Source organism: Malania oleifera, chromosome 2 (genome assembly GCF_029873635.1).
Source record: "Malania oleifera isolate guangnan ecotype guangnan chromosome 2, ASM2987363v1, whole genome shotgun sequence".
In the NCBI taxonomy this organism is placed as follows: domain Eukaryota; kingdom Viridiplantae; phylum Streptophyta; class Magnoliopsida; order Santalales; family Ximeniaceae; genus Malania; species Malania oleifera.
The window spans coordinates 146,169,259-146,193,563 of NC_080418.1; the positions used below are offsets into that span (position 1 = coordinate 146,169,259).

General features: G+C 35.8%; 2 protein-coding genes across 3 annotated transcripts; one reads left to right on the plus strand and one right to left on the minus strand.

Moving 5' to 3' along the window:
- Positions 1-5,376: 5,376 nt before the first annotated feature.
- On the minus strand, positions 5,377-8,168 carry LOC131147908 (pentatricopeptide repeat-containing protein At4g21065). The gene is made up of 2 exons (XM_058097552.1): positions 8,010-8,168; positions 5,377-7,832 (listed from the first exon to the last, which is right to left on the minus strand). Exon 2 carries the CDS (start codon positions 7,775-7,777, stop codon positions 5,909-5,911), a length of 1,869 nt encoding a protein of 622 aa, XP_057953535.1. The 5' UTR covers positions 7,778-7,832; positions 8,010-8,168; the 3' UTR covers positions 5,377-5,908.
- A 1,071-nt stretch (positions 8,169-9,239) lies between these two features.
- LOC131147909 (pentatricopeptide repeat-containing protein At5g66520-like) lies at positions 9,240-12,325 on the plus strand. 2 transcript variants are annotated; one of them, XR_009134964.1, is made up of 3 exons: positions 9,240-9,954; positions 10,145-11,713; positions 11,795-12,325. XR_009134964.1 is itself a non-coding variant. In XM_058097554.1 (2 exons), the coding sequence occupies exons 1-2, from the start codon at positions 9,253-9,255 to the stop codon at positions 11,336-11,338; spliced, it is 1,896 nt and encodes a 631-aa protein (XP_057953537.1). In that variant the 5' UTR covers positions 9,240-9,252; the 3' UTR covers positions 11,339-12,325. The 2 variants fall into 2 exon arrangements, 1 of the variants encoding a protein (XP_057953537.1); XM_058097554.1 differs by having other exon boundaries at positions 10,145-12,325.
- Positions 12,326-24,305: the final 11,980 nt, after the last annotated feature.

Genomic DNA, 24,305 nt, shown 5'->3' on the forward strand with positions numbered 1-24,305 from the left:
AACTACTAAATAAGGAATCAAACCCATCAATGATCCCATTTGAGAAAATCTGGAAGCCCTATTAAATCATATTTGGACTCTTTCTTTCCAACTTTGTTGTCTAAGGAAAGGAACACCTACCTCCACCGAAACCTTCCTCCAAACCTCAGTAGCAAGGTCTCCCTTATTTAACACATGCTCCATATCTTCTGGCTGCCTCATCTCACAACAATTACACGCCGAAGCCAGCGAAACCCCCACCCTTCTCACCTTTTCATCAACACTTAAGCACTCAAAAGCGGCGTTCTACATACAGATAACAATTTTCTTCGGTAACTACTTATTCCAAACCCACTTTGTCTAATCAAACTTTGGAACTCTAATTCTAATAACATCCCATGCAGACTTTGTATTAAAACAACCATCCTTTTCCGGGAGCCATAACAGTAGGTCCGAAGAGTTTCTAAGATTTCCTACCTTTTCTATCACTTCTTCCGCTTTATTATACCCTAGAATCCTCTACAAATTTTCCACATCCCACTCATTATTGATAACCAAATCTTTTAATCTAATATGTGAATGTGCACCATTTGAACACTTTGCAAACAAAGGTCCCGAATCTAGAAATTTATCATACCATAATTTTACATCTCCTTCTCTAACGTTCTACTTAGATTTACTTAACAAATCAAACATACCTTATAGAACTTTCCTCTAAAAGGAAGAATCCGATCCATGAGGTCTGCAAAGAGCAATATGACATCTTTTAACATATTTAGCATTAAAAAATCTAGCCCATAAAGAGTTTTGAGTTAATAAATGTCAACCAAACTTCATGAACAAAAACCATTGAACTTCCGAAATGTCCTTTACTCCTATGCCCCCTTCCTCCACAGGAGCACATAATTTCTTCAAAGCCTTCCATTTCATTTTTTCTTTTCCATCCTTAAATTTCCAAAAAAAAAAAAGAAAACATACCTTGTCTAAGATTTAACAAAAAGACAAAAACTCTTTTGAAATTTCAAAAATTTTACAAATCTTCTGTTAGGACCTTGTGAGCATCCAGATCAAAGTGATACCAAGAATTTTACGTGGTTCGGTCAATAATGACCTACGTCCACGAAGCACACACCAAAATTCACTAACTTGCCGAAAAATATTACAATTCTCTCTCTCTCTCTCTCTCTCTCTCTCTCTCTCTCTCTCTCTCTCTCTTCTTCCCTTCTTGCTCTCTCTGAGCTTTTCTGCTCTCTCTGCACTCTCTCTGTGCTGTGCATATACATCTTCCACAACCCTCTTTATATAGGCTTGGAATTTACATCATAATCAATACAAATCAATTACAAATTGGAAGTTTCAACAAAGAGATAAATTGCACCATAAATTCCACCGTGTGAAATTAAATTCACCACGTGTTTTCTTACTCAGCAACGCGTTGTCTCCTGGCTGTCTTTTGGCTCCATCTCTAACAATCTCCCACTTGGAGACAAAGACACCTCCTCAACCAGTATCATAAATAAATGATGTGCTCATAACATATGTCTTCAGACATGAAGACCAACTGAAGTTGAACACAACTTCAGCTTCTCTGTAGTCACCATCTTCCTGTCTACTCGATTCCTGCAAACTAATCTGATGGCTGTCATCTTCACAACTAGTGTAAAAATGCCGGTGTAGTCAATCCCTTCCTTCTGCTCAAAGCCTTTGACTACCAACTGAGGCTTGTACCTTCTGGAGCCGTCATGCTCCTCTTCGATTCTGCACACCCACTTGTTGTGAAGGCCTTTGGGCAACTTCCACGTTCTGTTGGAGGTGAGGGATTTCATCTCATCCTTCATCGCAAACTCCCACTTGCAAGTATCTGCCACCTGACATGCTTCATCATAGCATTCGGGCTCTCCTCCATCTGTAGGAAGTAAGTAATCAATATACCTTCTTTCTGGTATATGGGACCGAGTAGATCTCCTAAGCTTCGAAACTGAAGTAGGAGATGGTGGTGCGACGATCTGTTCCACTGGTTCCTCCACCTGAGGATTCTCGGTATTCTGCTAATGTGTCCTAACACATTCATGGGTGTTTATCTGGAAACTAACCCTCTTCTATTTCCTGACTATACAATCCTCACACATGTCAACCCGCACTAACTGTAGGCCACTCAATTTTTCCTTTGAGTGCATCACCCTGAGTCCTTTCTCGCTTATGTGACCAAGTCGTTAGTGCCAGATGTTGCCGTCGCCATTTCCTGTAACAACTAAAATAGACATGGAGGCATTGGAGGTTAGAAAAAGTGTTCCGCTTTTCTTACCTCGCGCAATTCTTAGTACACCCTTTGAAACTTTCCATTCATTGCCAATGAATTTTGTCATGTATCCCTCATCTGCCAACTGACCAACTGAGATCAAATTCTTTCTCAGGTCTGGAATTTACTTGACATCCTTCAGCTTCCATACTGACCCGTTTATATTGATCTTCACAACTCCCTTGCCGATTACGTCGCAAGGTTGATTGTTGCCAAGGTACACCTTACCAAAATTACCTGGTGTGTACTCCTCTAGGCAATCTCTGCAACATGTGGCATGAAATGAGGCTCTAGAATCTAAGACCAAGACTCCTGCTTGCTCTCCAAAGAGCATATCAACATCTCATCATTCTCGAAAGCAATATTTACTTTTGACTTTACCCTCATCTCGAATTCTTTCTTCTGACTCCTGCACTGGTTGCTAAAATAACCAGTTTTTCCACAGTTCCAGCACTCAATAACTTTAGTACTCTGGGAACCTGTGTCCTGAGTAACTCTGGGATTTCCGAATTGAGACTGCCTGGGCCTAGATCTGCCGCGGTTGTTTGATCGTCCATACATGTTTCCTCTGCTTTGATTCTCCATGTTCAAGGCTGAACTCGAATTGGAGCTATGGTTCGGCTGCATTCTTATTTCCTCCGTCAAAATCATGCTGACGACCTCATCGTATACAAGTTTCGATTTTCCTACAGAGCTACTGATGGCAGTGACGACACCATTCCAATTTTCAGGCAACTGACTGAGAATCAGTAGATCCTGAATCTCATTATCAAACGTTATCCCGACTAAGGCGAGTTGATCAGACAACTCATTGAAGTTATTGAAATGCCTGCTGAAACTCTCACCTGCAGACATGTTCATCGTAAATAGTTTTTTCATAAGATGTACCTTATTTGCGGCTGAAGGCTGCTCGTACGTATTAGAGAGCGCATCCATCAGAGACTTGGTGGATGATATATGCTTGATATTGAACGTCACAAATTTCGATAACGTCATTCTGATGGCTTCGAGGTCTTTTCGATCAAGCAACTCTCACTCGTCCTCATTCATGGATGTTGGCTTACCCTTTAACGGTAAGTGCAATTCCTTCCCAAACAAATAATCCTCTATCTGTATCTTCCAAAAACCGAAATTGTTTTCGTTGAACATTTCGATTTTTGAACTCTTTTCATTTGACATCTTGATTTGCTGATCTAGAGATGGAATTAGCTCAAATTGATAGCGCGGTTGGATCCGGAACGACCGAAAACCCTAGAAATGGTTCAAGTCGCTCGAAAAACGGACCCAAAACGACCTTGAAAAGCTCAATCAAAGTTTCAGTCAAACCTGGTCACCCCTGCTGATGTGGCAGAGGTGGGACCCACTGGTGACGTGGCGCTGACGTGCCCGTGTGGGCCCGCTAGCTGACGTGGCACCTATGCTAACGTGGCACTCTTCTACTGGCGTGGCAGCTGACGTAGCAGCGCTGGCGTGGCCGGTTCTAAGCGGCGAGTCGGATCCGGGGCAAGGATCGGATCTCGAGTTCACCCGGGTCTGAGTCTCTTGCTGGTTCGGGTCGGGTAGTGGACCAGGTCAGGTCGAGGCGGAACGGGTGAAGAAGACGAGTGCAATGTGTGAGGATGTGTTCGCCGGCGCATGGAGAGGCATCTTGCTTCGGCAAGGCGCGTGGGAGCGCGTGAGGCTTCTATAGAACTCCTTTGAAGCTCCGACTGGTACCCTTCTCTTTGTTTCGATGAGATGAATGTCATGGTGGCCTCAAAACACAGCTTTGATTTACTAGAGAGAGCTCTGAATTTCTGGATCACTTCCGATTTGGCTTTTCTGCTCCAACCGGACTCTGATACCACTTGTTAGGACCCTATGAGCATCCAGATCAAAGTGACACCAAGAATTTTAGGTGGTTTGGTTAATAACGGCCTACGTCCACGGAGCACACACAATTCACTAACTCGCCGAAAAATATTACAATTCTCTCTCTCTCTCTCTCTGCTTCCCTTCTTGCTCTCTCTGCACTCTTTCTGTGCTGTGCATATACATCTTCCACAGCCCTCTTTATATAGGTTTGGAATTTACATCATAATCAATACAAATTACAAATTGGAAGTTTCAACAAAAGAGATAAATTGCACCATAAATTCCACCGCGTGAAATCAAATTCACCACGCGTTTTCTGACTTAGCAACGCGTTGTCTCCTGGTTGTCTTTTGACTCCATCTCTAACATCTTCTTTAAGATTTGCTGAAAAATTAGGACTTTTTCTAAAAGAAATTATCTTTTTACAAAATATAATAAAATGTTTTTGTCTTTTGATAAAGTTGAAAGGAAGTACCTAAAATTTTTGAAATCTCATGAAAAATTCCTATAATTTTTAAAATTTTTAAAATTATATATATATATATATATATATATTTATCAAATCTTAAGAGAGGTTAATGTCTTTTGCTCATAATTTTAGTTTATAAAAACCCTACTTTAACTATAAAAGAAGAAGACCTATGTCACACAATATTATCCTCAAAATATCAATATCATCCTTATTGCAATGACAAAAATGTGACACTTGTTCCAATGGTCTTAACACATAATTGATTCAAATATATGAATGAAATGAACCAATGAATGAAATGAACGGCAAGGATTGGAAATGACTAGAGTAGAGATCATTATCACAAAAAATTATTAAAGCAAAAACAAAAATTACAAACCTATTTGATTAGTATTTTCAAAATTAAAACAAATTAAAAATTCAATTCAATGCATGCTCATTTTCAACCTTGGATCAAACGACGATCAGAAATATAATTAGAAGAATGAAAATATAACAAATATAAACTAAAAGATATTAACATAAAAATAAAATATAATTTTTCTATTTTCACTTTATTATTATATTTTTAAACTCACTTTCTAGTGCTCTAATAATAATAATGTTGTTGTACATGATGATAAAAAAATAGTTTTAAAAAAATTGGATGACTAATAATAATGTTGTTGTATATGATGATTAAAACTAGGTGAAAAAACATGCATTTTTTTTTTTTTTTTTGACAAACATGTTGAGTTTTTATTGCAGCACTTAGTTACTAGGCTCAAACAAATAATCTTAGGAAGATTATCATTGAACATTGCAGCACAATTAACTAGCTAGGAAACATAGGCAAAACTGCTGAACATGATAGAGCAAATGCGTGCAGAGCAGCTAAACAGGAACAAAGCCAACAGAACAGCAATACGCCAATACCTGCTGCTTCCATTATGCCCCTAGCATCCCCTACCAGTATGACTGAACCCCAATGATACACTAGTGAAAATGCCTTCAGTTATTGGATCAGCAGGAAGAGAAAAAGCAAAGGCAAGGGGAGAGGGCCCACTGTAATTGCAGCACATTATTCGATAACAGCTTTCAAGGATGCTTATCAGTCAGATGAGCTGCATTTCTCAAAACACTAAGTACAGTTAGTCATTTGGTGAAACGGCATTTCAGGCTTTCCAAATCCCATCATCACAATGAAAGTAGAAGATTTTTGCATTTGAAATAAGTCCCCCAGAAGAACCCGAATAGGAGCTCTTTAAATTGTGTGTTTATCCAAACATGAATTTAGCCCATAAATACTGACCATCCCATATATATTACCAATATTCTTTACAAGAGCAAGATCCATCTGTGAAATGGTGAAATCGGCTACGATCTCTAACAGTAATCTCCCGGTAAAAAACCTTTGATATGAGCTTAATTGCCAAATGACAATCTGCACAGATCCTCAAATTCTTTACCACCCTAATAGGGGTCCTTGGTGCCGTATTAATCAGCATAAAGGCAATTGCAATCTTCTCACTGTGATAATGCAAAGCATTCTCCTTCTCCTCATCCTCTATGTCTGCAAGCACATTTGCTGTATGAGGTACATAACCCTCTGGTCTCAACTTCTTTGTGATCTCCCTAAGCATTGCGTATATTTCCTCACTTTGGGGATGAGATCTATCTCCCATGACAAATTCATGGACACAATTTCCCAACTCAACAAGGCTAAGCCCTGGAGTTTTCTGCACCCCTTCCCTCAGCATTGTTCTCCTCACTTTTTGCACATCTGACCAACGCTGCTCAGATGCGTAGAGGTTGGAAAGGAGTACAAAATCCCCACTGTGTTTAGGTTCTAATTGCAGAAGTCGGGTTCTAGCAACCTCCCCCAGGGTCAACTGTCCATGTATTGCACATGCTCCTAATAAGGTCCTCCAAACAACAGCATTGGCCTGCAAAGGCATTTTTTGAATAAAGTCATATGCTTCTTTTACCCTACCTGCCCTCCCCAGCAAATCAACTATGCAACCATAGTGTTCTATCTTAGGCACAAGGCCATATTCCTCTTTCATCCTGTTAAAGTATCCAAACCCTTCATCTACCATTCCACAATGCGAACATGCATACAGGACCCCAACAAAAGTGATCTCACTAGGCGCTAACCCCTCTCTTTCCAGCATCCAGAAAAGCTCCAATGCTTCCTTGCCAAAACCATTAACAGCCAGCCCAACAATCAAGGAAGTCCATGAAACTACACTCCTTTCCACCATTTCATCAAATACCCGTTGTGCATCCCTAATGCCGCCACACTTTGCATAGAAATCAACAAGGGCATTGGCAGCATGCAAATTCTCATTCAAACAAGCTTTGAACATGTAAGTATGGGCCCTCCTACCCAATGCCAGAGCTCCAAGCTCAGCACAGGCAGTCAGCAGGCTGACCATGGTGAACCCATCCGGTTCAACACTCTCCAAACTCATTTCCCTGAAAAGGGTTAACGCTTCATTCGGCCTCCCATTAAGGGCATACCCATTTATCACTGAATTCCATGTCACAAGATTCCTCTCAGGCATAAACTCGAACAATTTGTATGCGCTCTCGGCATGCCCACAAGCCGCGTACATATGTAGCAATGTGTTCTGCACAAAGACCAGTGACTCGAACCCGTTCCTCATAGCAATGGAATGTATCTTTTCACCCTCTCTAACAGCCATTACCTTCGCAATTGCTTTTAGAAGAAACGGGTATGTGTGTGTGTCAGGTTCAACAGAAGTTATGTGCATTTGGCGGTACAGTTCAACCGCTGGTCTGGGGTTTTCACTCTCAGCATAGCCTCTAATCATGGTGTTCCAAGTAAAGATATTTGGGTTTTGGATTTGGGAGAAGATGTGGTGAGCATAAGTCATGGGGGCCGAGAGGGACACAAGGGTGAAGATAAGGTGTTTGCCCATGTCGGGGTCTGTGAGGGGGATACCGCGTCTGATGGAGAAGGCATGGATTTGCTTCAGTTTGAAGTTGGAGGAAGCACAAGTAAGCAAAAGAGCGATGCATTTTTTGAGGACGTACGGTTTTGGTTCGTCTGGGAAGGTCGATGGGTAGACGCAGCTTGAAAAGGTAGAGAAGTGGCTTGTGGATTTGGCAGCTGAGGATGATAAGCTGAAGCGTGTAGAGGAAGATGAGGGCGGTCGCTTAGAGCGCATCTGTTCATGGCCGCGCGAGAATAAACAAGCATTGAATATACCATTCGGTCTATTCCTAAAAGATGCAAAACCACATCCTAGCACATCAATTCTAAAACAGAAAATTAAAAACAAAAAATAAAATAAAATAAAAGCTTCACTGTCCATAAAAATGTCTCTATTGTTTTTGTATCTCGAAAAAAAACAAGTTTCACTATGCATAAATTTGTTATAAGTTTAATTATGTGCTTACTTTCTATTGATGCAGCTGCCAATCTTGTTCCGCCACCAGTTATCTGTTAAGGCTGAATGGGTAGCCTGAAAATACAATTGGCTTCCCAGATTAACCCAATGACAATCGATGTGAATATTTGGAGCTCTTGAGTTGCCGAGAGAGAGGTTCCTTTCTGGTTCCAACTTCAGGAAAGAATGGGCATCTTTTTTGTCTCCAGATGGAATGCCTATTTTCACTTTTCGTGGCAATGAGCAGTCCATGGGAATGGGAATTCTTGCTCCTAAACTTCACTGTAAACATGGGAATGGAAACAAAATGCTGGAATTAACATTCCATTCTCTTCCATTCCTGCACACCAAACACAGCATTGATGCAATGTATTAAAATGCATAAGATGAAACAACTCCATAGAGCATAATTATGCTATATTATAGATACATTACTATCTAAAAGTCAAAATAGTGGGCAATTTAATTTATAAAGTGGGATTTCCATGAGAATAGAATTCCTATGAAATTTATGCATAGTAGAGGTGGGAATAGGATGCCATATTTCATGGGAATCTTTATATTCCAAGGAATGTAAATATATTCATTTTGTCAAATTTATAAACTCAAACAAACATATTAATGAAATACAGTGGGCATCACATATCCGGTAATGTCGAAAGATACCAAAATTGCCCCCTCAGGGGTTTAACCCTCGGATACAAATAGGCATATATAGCCTTCATATGAAAACTTAAAAAAAAAATTCTCATATGATAACATCCAACTAATGCACGGAAACTGTGTCCACATCAGGGGATCCAAAGGGCTTGTTGGTGATTGAAATTCTTATGTAATAAAATATATATATATATATATATAATAAGAATAAAAAAATATATATGTTGTACGATCCAGGCAACTTCATCATGTACCCCTTGTTAGACTTGAGATTTCGTATATGGAGAGCTTAAAGGCCTTGCAAACTCCTCTCATCCTCCTTGTGAAACCCTAGACTTGTAAAAGAGTTTTAAGTTGATGAACCTTTTTTAGCATGGCACAGCTCAATAAAAAATTTAAAATAACTATAATTTGTTAATATTTAATTTGTATTATCAAATATTTGTATGATGAATTTTTATTAAAAAAAAAAAACTTGAACAAATTTACACATAAAGTTGTTAAGAATCTAATAATCAAATATGACTTCAATTTACCCATGCCGCGCGCACATATATACAATTGAAAACACTTCGCAACTGCTACTCTGAGTGATGACTGGTCCGTTGGAAATTGAAATGAAGCGATGTTACTCCACCTTCAAAAGACCGTTTTGTTCAAACCACCAACGGCTCTCTCTACTGGATTCTTGCAAAACCATGGACCAAATCAAGCAAGCTCACGCTCACCTGATCATCACCGGCCTTGTCCTAGACCTCATTCCTGCAACTAGACTCATAAAGCTCCTCACCCAATCAAGCTTTGGTTCTCTGCCTTATGCCCACCTTATGTTCGATCAAATTCCCTCTCCTGATCTCTTTCTCCACAACACCATGATAAAAGCTCACGCACCGACACCCACTTCTTCTCATAATTCTCTTCTAATATTTCGTTCAATGGTCCAGGGTTCGAGTCTTTCGCCAAATCGGTACACGTTCGTCTTTGTCTTCAAGGCGTGTGCCAATGGTTTGGGAGTTTTGGAAGGGGGGCAGGTTCGGGTTCACGCAATCAAACTTGGGCTGGAGAGCAATTTGTTTGTGACGAATGCAATGATTCAGATGTATGCAAATTGGGGATTGGTTGAGGATGCTAGAAGGGTGTTCGAGTGGAGCATTGAACATGATTTGTATTCTTGGAATACTTTGATTCGTGGGTATGTTGCATTGGGCGAAATGGATCGAGCTAAGGAATTGTTTGATGAAATGCCTGAGCGGGATGTTGTTTCTTGGAGCACTGTCATAGCTGGTCATGTACAGGTGAAAAAATCATTAATGGGTCTTTTTTATCAAAATGCAGTTTATTTTCAACAAGTCATAACCACTTCAACAACTCCAATTAATAATTTCAAGACTTCTAAAAATATTTTGATAGAACTCCTTCACTGCTTAAAGGAACTTCACTAAATTTTATGACAAGGAACTTTATTAAAAGTAGTTTTTTTTTTAGGTAGGTTGCTTCATGGAAGCTTTGAACCTCTTCCACAACATGCTACACAAGGGTTCTAGACCAAATGAATTCACCCTGACGAGTGCTCTTGCAGCATGTGCTAATCTAGTGGCATTGGATCAAGGAAGGTGGATTCATGTGTATATCAAGAAGAGCAGGATTAAGATGAATGAGCGATTGCTTGCTGGCCTCATAGACATGTATGCAAAGTGTGGAGAGATTGAGTTTGCATCAAAAGTTTTTTACAATGAATGTGTTCCCAAGCGGAATGTTTGGCCTTGGAATGCCATCATTGGTGGGTTTGCTATGCATGGGAAATCTGAGGAAGCAATTAATCTATTTGAGCAGATGAAAATTGAAGAGATGATTCCTAACAAAGTCACTTTTGTTGCATTATTAAATGCTTGCAGCCATGGTAAAATGGTTGAAGAGGGAAAAGCTTATTTTGAATTGATGTCAAATTATGGCATCAATCCAGAATTAGAGCATTATGGGTGTATGGTAGATCTACTTGGCCGCGCTGGGCACTTAAAGGAAGCTGAAGAGATTATATCAAATATGCCAATTGCTCCAGATGCTGTCATTTGGGGGGCTTTAATTGGTGCTTGTAGGATTCATAAAGATATTGAGAGAGGAGTAAAAATAGGGAAAATTATTAAGGAATTGGACTCTAACCATGTTGGCTGTCATGTTCTGTTGGCCAATATGTATTCGGTATCTGGAAAATGGGATGAAGCGAAGGTTGTGAGGGAGAAGATTGAAGTATGTGGCAGAAAGAAAACCCCAGGTTGCAGTTCTATTGAGCTAAATGGAATGTTCCATCAATTTCTCGTGGGAGACCGGTCACACCCACAAACCAAGCTGCTCTATTTGTTCTTGGATGAAATGACAGCCAAGTTAAAGATTGCTGGGTATGTTCCAGAATTTGGAGACGTGTTGCTTGATATTGATGACGAAGAAGATAAGGAGACGGCTCTGTCAAAACATAGTGAGAAGTTGGCTATAGCTTTTGGGTTGATGAACACATTGCCTGGAACCCCAATTCGCATAGTGAAAAATTTGAGAGTTTGTGGGGATTGTCACCAAGCAACAAAGTTCATATCTAAGGTTTATGGTCGGGAAATTATTGTTAGAGACAGGATTAGATATCACCATTTTAATGATGGATTGTGCTCTTGCAAAGATTATTGGTAGACATGGAAACTGCTTGTCCACAGGTCAAATATGAGGTCAAATGGTATAATTCCTTCCTTGTTCTCATGAACATGAGTTAAAGTCGAGAAAATTGCTCCAGTAGTTATGCTAAAAGAAACATAGTCGACAACAGGGAGCACTGAAAAAATAGCCGAACATTTGATGGTAAAGCAAATCAAGCATAATAGAAGGTATCAGGGAAGGAAAAGGCACTTCAGGAGCTAACACATAGAAAAAGCTGTCTCCAATTTAAGTCCATTTATAACAATGGGATTGAACGAAAATGTACCATATGCGTATTGTGGTCATTAATACAGTTGGTGATATGTGAAATTCATTACAAGAAAATGCAGAGTCATCATACTAGAAAGAAAGGTATATTAATAATGTTTTCTATGGAGTTGTTTCATCTTATGCATTTTAATACATCACATCAATGCTGTGTTTGGTGTGCAGGAATGGAAGAGAATGGAATGTTAATTCCAGCATTTTGTTTCCATTCCCATGTTTGCAGTGAAGTTTAGGAGCAAGAATTCCCATTCCCATGGACTGCTCATTGCCACAAAAAGTGAAAATAGGCATTCCATCTGGAGACAAAAAAGATGCCCATTCTTTCCTGAAGTTGGAACCAGAAAGGAACCTCTCTCTCGGCAACTCAAGAGCTCCAAATATTCACATCGTCGAGAGAGAGACTCAATTAAGGGCTCCAGTGGGCTGCTGCCCAGCTCTTCCCTCTCCTCACCTCAACCTTGTCAATTCACAATTTCACACAAACATCTCTCTTTTACTATAGTACTATAATTTTCTATTGCTCGACTCCTTTTTCAATCTAGATTTCATCCATGTGTATGTATACCGATTTGATTTTGGATCTGCTAGTGATAACGATCTGTTAGTTGAATACTACCATCTGTACTCATGCATCAAAACTCGTGCATGCATTTGAATTTGCACTTCTATAAGTTGAAAATTGGTTCTTCAGTTTGATAGGTGGGCTACAAAACATCCATTCTTTGTTGTTTTACTAAATCTAGCTTCTATATCGATTGTTATTGGGTTAATCTGGGAAGCCAATTGTTTTTTCAGACTACCCATTCAGCCTTAACACACAACTGGTGGCAGAACAAGATTGGCAGCTGCATCAATAGAAAGTAAGCACATAATTAAACTTATAACAGATTTATGCATAGTGAAACTTTTTTTTTTTCGAGATACAAAAACAATAGGCATTTTTATGGACAATGGAGCTTTTATTTTTTCAATTTTTTAATAGGTGACATACTGTTCTTCTTGTTTTTAATTTTCTGTTTTAGAATTGATGTGCTAGGATGTGGTTTTGCATCTTTTAGGAATAGACTGAATGGTATATTCAATGTTTGTTTTTTCACCTAGTTTTAATCATCATATACAATAACATTATTATTAGTCATCCAATTTTTTAAAAACTATTTTTGATCATCATGTACAATAACATTATTATTATTATTAGAGCACTAGAAAGTGAGTTTAAAAATATAATAATAAAATGAAAATAGAAAAATTATATTTTATTTTTATCTTAATATCTTTTAGTTTATATTTGTTATATTTTCATTCTTCTAATTATATTTCTGATCGTCGTTTGATCCAAGGTTGACAATGAGCATGCATTGACTTAAATTTTTAATTTGTTTTAATTTTGAAAATACTAATAAAATAGGTTTGTAATTTTTGTTTTTGTTTTAATAATTTTTTGTGATAATGATCATCACTCAGAGTAGCAGTTGCGAAGTGTTTTCAATTGTATATATGTGCGCGGTAAATTGAAGTTATATTTGATTATTAGATTCTTAAAAACTTTATATGTAAACTTTATATGTATTATTAGATTTAAAATAATAAATTACTAACAAACTGAAAGAAATTTTTTTAACTTAGCATAAATATTAATTATTTTAATTAGAATATATATATATATATAATTTTAATTAAAGATATTAATTATAAAATTTTAATTAATTAATAATTAGTAAATAGTTAAAATTTTAATTAGAAAATATTAAAATGGCAATTCAAAGAGTTAATTAACATAAATTTTTTTAAATTTTTTAATTATAAATATTAAAAAATTAATTATCAATAATAATTATGAAATTTTAATTAATTTTTTAATTAGAAAATATTTAAAATATCTATTAAGAGTGTTAATATTTATATTAATTGAAATTTTCATCTACATTTATAATTTATTATATTCTTCTCTCTCTTTTGATTTCTCTTTTTTACATTGCTTTGCGTGTGTATAATTTTATAGCACGATTTGAAAACAGTTTTAAAATGATCATCTTATGAAGTAAAGTGCAATAATAATTTTATTTTAAATGAATCTCAGTCTTTTGTTCATGCAATCTATACCCTTGCTAAAAAATGACACTATTATCTTGTCTTTTGTGAAAATGATTCATTTTCCAATATCACACATGGGTGATAGGAATTTGATAATTCTAATCCTCTGTTTGGGAGTTTAGACTTCAAGTTTTAAATTTAAATTTATATGAATTTAGACTAAACACAATATAGAATTATATTAAAATTCATCTAAATTTGTAAATATTCAATTCTAAAAACTGAAATTCAAGGGAATTTGGTTTGGTGTAGGACCAAATCGTCGACGGTTTTGAGTTACCGAGGCCCAATAAGGGTAAAACAGTAAGAATCGATTTGGTTAAAGTCCAAACTGTCGACGGTTTTAGGAAAACCATCAACGGTTTTATCTGGGCCAGCACACCTATAAATAGGAATTTAATTCATTTTTTTAGGGATCTCTCTCTCTCTCTCTCTCTCTCTCTCTCTCTCTCCTCTACGGTTACGAAATCCTCTATTTCTCTCTCTTAATTTTCTCTCCAAATCTCAACCAAATTGAAAAATAAACACCATTTCGGGTCCTAGCATCAATCCTTAGTAGTTTAATCGAAGCAGATTCATTGTTTGGGGATCCTAGGCACCACTCCAGGGATAAGGTAAGGGGAATAGATTATGTCAGTTATTTTAGAAAATTTACCCAATTAAATTGAAGTATATGATTATTGAAATGATGAATATGATTTTGCCGAATATTTAGGCATATGGAAATAGTAAATATGAATTATTATATGCATGTTTTGGAAAACCAGATATATTTTTCCTAGGAAATTATTATATTATGAATTACTACTCAAATTGTGTAACATAAGTAGGGTTATTTTACAGTATAAATCAGCATGTAGAATATTTTATGATGATACAGAACAAGTATGTTTTTTTACAAAATTATTACAAGATATGTTTCAGACAGATATATGATATAACAGTTCAACCGGCTATATGCCGAATTTGGTATGATATAACAGTTCAGCAGACTATATGCCAAGTTCAAGATAATCTAGCAATTATATGTCGAGTTCAGTATGATATAGCGGTTCAGCCGACTTTATGCTGAGTTCAAACGACTTTATGATGAGTTATGAAATGACAGTTTATACAGAAATATGATATGACAGATTTTATACAGAATTATAAAAATGAGATCAAGTTATAAATTTATTATTTATGAAAGTATTATATGGTATAAGAACCCTAATGGACCAATTATATTCAGAGCATGGTACCATAGCTAGTTAGATCAGTCAGTGCCACCACTCTACTTAGATAGAGTGTTGGTGAATGAATAGTTGATTGAGCCCAGAGAAGAGTAGAATGCCCCCGGGCAGTCCAGACCAGGCTGGGTAGGCCAATCGTACTTATAGACGCGTTATGTTTGGCTTAGCGTGGTAGGCTAACTATTACTAAATCCCGCTTACGAGCTGCACAACCCGATCATGTGGGGTTATTACATGATATTAAATGATTGTTCATCTAGGAAAAATTCTTTTATATATAGATATAACAGATGATTTACATATACAGAGAAACTTATTATGTCAGAGTTGTTGTTTTTTATCCCATATTGGTAGAATAGTTCCACATTAGTATAAAAGGTTGTTTTGAATTTTTTATATTATTTATCCCACATTGGAGAGAAGTGTTTTTTGGACTTGAGGTTGAAGCTATATAAAGAGCGCAACTCTTCATTTGTAAAACACCTCAAAGTTGTACTTTGTCAAGAAGTAGTGGATTGATCATCGGTACCCGAGGACGTAGGTAATTTTATACCGAATCTCGTAAATTTCTTGTCTTATTCTTTTTACTATTTTATTATTAGTTTCTGCATTACTTTAATTTCTTATATATTCAATAGCAATAGTTGTAGTATTGGTGTTTGACACAAGTGGGGTGTCTGACACAACAATTGGTATCAGAGTTAGGTTAAATAGTGTTGATATGAAGGTGTTCCTCTGTTAGGATCCTTGATTCCACGTTTGATGCCTAAGAAAGACCTTGTCTAAGCGAGTGCTCAGATACCATTGCGGCTCAGTCGCTCCCTGGAGGTCGACCTGGTCAAAGTGAAATTTCATAGGATAAAATAGAGTAGACACAGTTGGTGCGTACTATTCATCCTAGGCCTTTTTCTTTGTTGGTTGCTATTGAATATATAGAAGATGACAGAAACTAGTGCAGCAGTAGAAGAAACTCTGTCCACACGAACTCCAACCCCTTCAACTTCGACATTATAATCGAAGACGATAGCTAATGCTCAGTTTGAGGTGGAGAAATTTGATGGTACCAATAATTTTGGTATGTGGTAATGTGAGGTGATGGACATCTTGTATCAGCAAGAACTAGATAAACCAGTAGATATGGGTGACAGAGATTGGAAAAGATCAATCGTCAGACATGTGGTACGATTCGTCTGTATCTCGCCAAAAATCAGAAATATTGTCTTATGAGGGAGACATTTGCAAAGAAATTGTGGAAGACATTGGAAGATACATTTATGACCAAGAGTTTGGAAAATTGACTTTTTTGAAAAAGAAATTGTTTCGCTTCCAGTATCAATCAGGTATTTCGATTAATGACCACATAAATGCTTTCAATAAAATTTTGGCTGATTTGTTAAATTTGAATGAAAAGGTGAAAAATGAGGATAAAGTCATATTGTTACTAAATTCTCTTCCTGATGAGTATGAACATTTGACCACCACTTTATTGTATGGGAAAGATAAAGTAACTTATGATGCTGTTTGTACTGCATTGATTAGTACTAAATGCAGAAAGAATGATCAGAGGGTCCATAAGGAAATAGCAGAAGCACTAATAATAAGGGGTTGTTCTTAGAGTCGTATGCCTAGAAGGAAGAGTAAATCTCATGGGAGGAGTAAGTCTCGTGAGAGGTCTGCTAAAGATAAATGCACCTTTTGTCGTGAGAGAGGGCATTGGAAGAAAGATTGCCCTAAATTACAACAGAAGAATAAGGGCAAAGCACATTCTAATGCCAATATAGCCAATGATGATGGAAGTGAGTCAGATTTTTCTCTTGTTGGAACATCTTTGTCACATTATTTTGGTGAGTGGATTTTGGATTCTGGTTGTTCCTATCACATGTGTCCCAATAGGGAATGATTTTCTAATTTTGAAGAATTAGATGATGGGGTTGTTTTTATGGGAAATGATAATACTTGTAAAACAACTGGAATAAGATCAATACAGTTGGAATGTCAAGATGGAACTATTAAGACCTTGACTGATGTTAGGTATGTTCCAAGCGTAAAGAAGAATCTGATTTCATTGGGTGCCTTATAATCTAAAGGGTTCACTATCACTTTGAAAGATGGAACCTTAAAGATTAAATTAGGTGTGCTGGTAGTGATGAAAGGAATAAGGAAAAATAACTTGTATTATTTACAAGGTAGTACAGTTATTGGCTCAGCAGCTGTTGTTTCTAAGAAAGATGCAGGTTCAGATACAACCAGGTTATGGTATATGCAATTAGCACATGCAGGAGAAAAATCTTTGCAACAATTAGCTAAGCGAGGTTTGTTAAAGGGTGCAAAGGTGTGCAAACTTGAATTTTGTGAGCATTGCATTCTGGGAAAACAAACTAGAGTGAAATTTGGCATAGCAATCCATCAGATTGAAGGTATTTTTTAGACTACATCTATACAGATGTATGGGGGCCCACAAAAACTGCTTCCTTTATGCATTATTTTGTCACTTTTGTTGATGATTTTTCCAGAAGAGTTTGAGTGTATTCTATGAAGCATAAAAATGAAGTGTGTGATATTTTCCTTAAGTGGAAAAAATTAGTTGAAACTCAAACTAGCAAAAAGATTAAACGGCTCAGATAAGATAATGGTGGTGAATACACGAGTGCCCTGTTTATGAAGGTATGTCAGGATGAAGGTATTGCTCGACACTTCACAGTTCGAAATACACCACAATAGAATGAGGTGGCAGAGCGCATGAATCAGACTTTGCTAGAGAAAGTTCGATGTATGTTGTCTAATGCTGGGTTAGACAAAAGGTTTTGGGCTGAGACTATTAGATATACGTGTCATCTCATCAATCGTCTACCATCATCTGCAATAGGGGGAAAAACACCCTATGAGGTATGGTCTAGAAAGCCTGCTAGTCATTATGATTCTTTACATGTATTTGGTACTATGACTTATTATCATGGTAAAGAATCTAAGTTGGATCCAAGAGCCAAGAAAGCAATATTCTTGGGGATAAGTGCAGAAGTCAAAGGATACCGTATTTGGTGTCTAGAGACGAAAAAAATGATTTTAAGTAGAGATGTAACTTTTGATGAACTTGCGATGATGAAGAAAACAGTACGCAAGGACTCATGAGTTGAAGAGAAGACTAGTGGTACTCAACAATAGGTGGAGGTTGAGACAATTTTGGGAAACCCAGTGAGAAATGAGACTACACAAGGTAACTCTCCAGTTACGATGGGGAATAGTGTACAAGAAAAGGAGATTTTAATTCGAGAATTTTCACAGCAACAAGAATCAATTGTTTCTCAAAGTCCAAGACGAGAAATTCGAAAACCTGCTCAGTATACTAATATGTTGGCCTATGCACTTCCAGTTGTGGATGATAATGTTCCTTACACTTTCAAAGAAGCAATGAAAAACTGTGAATCAGAAAAGTGGAAAAGAGCAATGAATGAAGAAATGCAGTCTCTTCATCAGAATCAAACTTGGGAGCTAGCCCAACTGCCCAAGGGTAAGAAAGCAATTGGTTGTAAATGGGTTTATGTAAAGAAAGAAAGATTTCCAGATGCAAATAATGTTCGCTTTAAAGCTAGATTGGTAGCTAAGGGCTACGCATAGAAAGAAGACATTGATTATAATGAGGTATTTTCTTTAGTTGTTAAACATTCTTCCATTTGAATTTTGTTGGCTTTGGTAGCACAATTTGATCTTGAACTAGTTCAGCTCGATGTAAAAACTGCATTTTTACATGGTAATTTGGAAGAGAAAATCTATATGACTCAGCCAGATGGATTTTAGGTTGCTAGAAAGTATGTAAACTGGGTAAACCGTTGTATGGTTTAAAATAGTCTCCAAGACAGTGGTACAAACGATTTCATCAGTTTATAATGGGTCAGAAGTACATGAGAAATAAACAGGATCATCGTGTTTATTTTCGCAGACTACAAAATGGATCTTTTATATATTTACTCTTGTATATTGATGATATGTTGATAGTTTCAAAGAATAGGGAAGAAACCAACAAGTTGAAAAGTCAGTTAAATCAAGAGTTTGAGATGAAAGATCTTGGTGAAGCAAAGAAGATACTTGGCATGGAGATTTGCAGAGACAAAATGAGAGGAAGAGTTAGTTTGTCTCAGAAACAGTATTTGAAGAAGGTAGTACAGAGTTTTGGCATGTCTGAGCAATCAAAACCAGTAAGCACTCCTCTTGCTCCTCATTTGAAACTTAGTGTGGCTTTATCTCCTAAATCAGATGAGGAACGTGAGTATATCTCACAGGTTCCTTATGCAAGTGCCGTTGGTAGTATGATGTATGCAATGGTTTGTATTAGACCTGATATTTCACAAGCTGTTAGTATGGTGAGCAGGTATATGCATGATCCGGGTAAAGGGCATTGACAAGCTGTGAAATGGATTTTGAGATATATTATGAATACGATTGATGTTGGTATAGTATTTGAAAAAAATAATACTATTGATCAACGTGTTGTTGGATATGTGGATTCTGATTTTGTAGGTGATTTGGATAAACGTCGATCGACTACTGGATATGTTTTTACATTTTCTAATGGTCCAGTGAGTTGGAGATCTACCTTACAGTCTACCATTGTCTTGTCTACAATAGAAGCAGAGTACATGACAGCTTCAGAGACTGTTAAGGAAGCTATTTTGTTGCAGGGTTTACTTGAAAATTTGGGAGTTGTTCAAAAGCACATTGTTGTGTTCTGTGATAGCTAAAGTGCTATTCATTTGGCAAAGAACCAAGTCTATCATGCACGAACGAAGCACATCGACGTTCAGTTTCATTTTATGTGGGATATTATTGATGGAGGCAAGATACTTCTTCAAAAGATTGTTACAACTGAAAATCTCGTAGATATGTTGACCAAGATTGTGACAATAATCAAGTTCAAATATTGTTTGGATTTGATCAATATCTTGCAAGTCTGAATATTTTTGGAAGGCGCCAATGATGTGGAACTCTAGAAAATGTTGGTGACTGAAAAATTTGTTGAATTTATCGTCAAGGTGGAGATTTGTTGTTTTTTGTCCCACATTGGTAGAAGAGTTCCACATTAGTATAAAAGGTTGTTTTGAATTTTTTATATTATTTGTGCCACATTGGAGAGAACTGTTTTTTGGACTTGAGGTTGAAGCTATATAAAGAACTCAACTCTTCATTTGTAAAACACATCTCAAAGTTGTATTTTGTCAAGAAGTAGTGGATTGATCATCGGCGCCCAAGGACGTAGGTAATTCTATACCAAAACTCGTAAATTTCTTGTCTTGTTCTTTTTATTGTTTTATTATTAGTTTCTGCATACTTTAATTTCTTATATATTCAATAGTAATAGTTGTAGTATTGGAGTTTGACACAAGTGGGGTGCGCGGGACAACAAGAGTATGCTTTTGTTGAACAATATGTAATTTTTTTTTCCATATATATATAAGTACATATTTACATGATTTATCAGTTACGTTAATTATTTGTAGGATATGTAAATAATACACTTAAACTCATGTTGCCACACACTGATAGTAATCTATCCCTTCTTAGTGAGAGGTGTCTTACTCCCATAATTTAACATTTCAAGATATTTAGGGAGCCGAGCTTAGAGAGCTCCGGGGTGAGACTATTTAGTTTGGGTTAAAATAAGTACTGCTGAGATTGGATAATGGATAGGTATACCCGATACCCCACTTCAGATTCGGGTTGTTATAGTTATGACATCAGAGATGTATGTATGCTAGAATAGCTTTCCAAGTCCCACCGGGTTTGGGACACTACAGTATATGGCATCAGAGCACATTTATTTTATATATATACAGAAAAATTTGGGGTCACTACATATAAAGTCTAATGAGTCATCTATCCTTTAATTTCACAAACACAACAATGCTTTTCATGCCCTTTTTAGGGTTTGGGATGGTGAAAATAGTAGTTTTTGAGTTCAAACCTTAGAAATTTCATAAATTATCAGTGGTAGGTGGAGTGTGGGATTAAATGACAGAAAAAAAAAAAAAAATCATATTGTCAATTCACCAATCTTGTTACTAAAGAAAAAAATGAAATGTGAAGAACAATGGTATTTTTATTCCAATGACTAAACCGTGAACACTACGTATTTAAGGAGGATACTTGCTAGGGTATTTAAACAAGTTTACAAGATATTGTTAATAATAAATAAGATATCACAAATCCCATGATCTGAAATAAAATTTGCGTTGTTGACATATATGTCCATTTTGAATCAATATACTATGATTTGTTAGCATATGTGAACAATTGACTTTGGATCTTTGACACTTCTTAGTTTTTATTGTGATGATTTGCTTCAAATCTTTGTCATTTAAATCTACAGCGGACAAATGTAATTGTTGACGGTTTGCTTCGGAATTGCTTTCTATTTGAAACCGTCGATATAACTATCGACAGTATTACTCTCATTGAGTGTGTTGAGCTGTAATGCATTGTTAACACACTCACGGAAACTTTGTTGAGGCTGGAGGCAAAGTTTGTTGCGAAAAATAATGAAGAGCAACTTTTGAATGTGTTGATATGTTTTGTGATTGCTGTGTGATCTTCTTTATGAAGGTAGTTGTTGATCTGTTGATAACTTTCGTCATGGTATAAAGGCATCTATTAATTAAGAAATGGTGCCGACGGGTCCGATCCATCCTCGAAGGAGATGGTCAGACTTCCGCCATGCTATGATGTAGCATTGGGATGTAGTGTATACAATGATGAAAGAAAAAAAAAAAAAAACAGAAGATAAGCAGGAGGTGTAAGAATAATACATGAGCTGTGACTTTTTTTATTTTTTACTTTTTTGACATAGTGTTCACAATGACTCTAATACCATAAAGAAAAAACAAAACATGAAGAACAATGGTATTTTTATTCCAATGACTGAACCGTGAACATTACGTACTTGAGGAGGATATTTGTTGAGGTATCTAAACAAGTTTACAAGATATTGTTAATAATAAAAAAGATATTATAAATTCCCTGATCTGAAATAAAATCTGCGTTATTGACATATATGCTCTTTTTGAATTTTTGACGCTTTTTAGTCTTTGTTGAGATGATTTATCTCGGATTTTCATCATTTAAATCTGTAGTGGACACATGTAACCATTGATGGTTTAATGAAACCGCCCACAGCATTACTCTCACTAAGTGTGTCGACCTGTGATGCATTCTTAACAATTACATTATATTAATTCTGTACTGGACTAATTTTGTTGTGGTTATGCAAATTTAACCCCTTTGTGGTTACGTCGGTAGATTTGTGCCGTGGGACGGACGTGCATTGAATGATGCAGCCTGAATGAATGGTGTGATAAATGATCTGTGAAGGTTTGGCGTTTTCCTTGGGATTCTAATTTCAATAAATTGATATAATAAATGTTGGCCAGTAAAGTTGGAGTTTTTTCCCGTTTTATAATTAAGAAGAAATAAAATATAAAATAATACTCTGATTGGGAAATTTTTTCCCAAACTAATGCTCACGTAATCTCGCAGCTTAATGCTGTGAGATTTAAAAGCGAAGCCAATGAAGAGCTGACACGTGGCAGCGTGCAGAGAAAATCTCGCAGCTTCATGCTGCGAGATTTAAAAGCGAAGCCAATGAGGAGCTGACGCGTGGCAGCGTGCAGAGAAAATCTCGCAGCTTCATGCTGCGAGATTTAAAGACACAGACAAACATGGTGGTGACACGTGACGGTGGGAAAATCTCGTAGGTTAGTCCTGCGAGATTTGCGGCTTTATTTACTCCCTTCTTTGCAAATTTAAATTTAAATAATAAACATTCCCTTTTATTAAATTTAATCATAACTTTCCCTTAAAAATATAATTTAAACTTAAATTTTAAATTTTAAATTGTAAATATATAATTTTTTAAAAAAAATTTACATAAAAGAAATTATTGATTATAAATAATGGGAAAATCTCGCAGGTTAGTCCTGCGAGATTTGTGGCTCTATTTACTCCCTTCTTTGCAAATTTAAATTTAAATAATAAACATTCCCTTTTAATAAATTTAATCATAACTTTCCCTTAAAAATATAATTTAAACTTAAATTTTAATTTTTAAATTGTAAATATATAATTTTTTAAAAAAATTTACATAAAAGAAATTATTGATTATAAATAAGTATTTTGTCATAAAAATTTGGATAAAATCCAAAAAAATATTTCAAAATATGATTCTAACCCCTGAATTTACAAAAAATACTACAAAATTTCGTATAATTGAATTTTATTGACGAAATGAATATTTTGTTAGTTAACTATTAAATACATGTGGAATAATAAAATTTGTCCTTAATAAAATGATATTTTAAAACTCATGGATTAGAGACCGAAAAAAAATTTCGAATTGAATGCTTTGATGCTTTGTGCCAACTAATTCTTTAAGTATGACAAAAATAATTTGTATTATTTCAAAATTATCTAAAAATATAATTAGAAGAAATAAATTTTTCAATAAGTTATAAAAATGCCTAATAATTATAATGCTGCAAAATGTTTATTGGATGTAATATTTAAAATTAACAATTAAACATTTTGCAATACAAAGTTAAATTTATTATTTAAATTTAAATTTAAATTTGTAAAAAGGGAAAGTTATAATTAAATTTAAATTATAACTTTAAAAAATTAAATTTTAATTAAATTTTATCTAAAGAAATAAATAACAAAAAAAAAAAGTTTTAAGTAAGATTGAAGCTCTGTAGAGCACATGCAAAATTAATGGGAAATAGATAATGAAATTTGATCCGTGAGTATCGTGAGTTGACAAAAGCTAATCGTGTAAGGAGTGTGACTATTTCTAACAGAAGCTTAATCAACTTGAAAACAAGTATGACGAACTCAGTTAGCAGCATTAAGACTCTAATTTACATATGTAATTATAAATATTATATTAAATGTATATAGTCTCTTTAAGGAGTGTATGAAAGATAATAGCAGCATCAATACCTCTTCGTACGTCTTAATTTTTTATTTTTATTCTTTTTTATTATATTTTGACTATCCGCATACTAAACCAATTATTTTGACCCATCCTTTTGGCGTTTGAAAGTAGGATTTGGGTCAAATTGGATTATTGTTAGAATGTTTTTTTGTCTTAGTCACCCATTCATATTAAAATAATTAAATTTTTAAAAAATTGAGTCTAATTAAAAAACAAAAATAATAATTATCTCTACAATTCCTTTGACAAAAGGCATGTCTATTGCTAAATTAAAATATATGAAATATTCAAAAGACAGAATATATAGTTCAATTTGTCAGGTTGCGCTTCAAGTTAATAATAAGCTACACTGTGAGAAAGGAGGAAGAAGGCA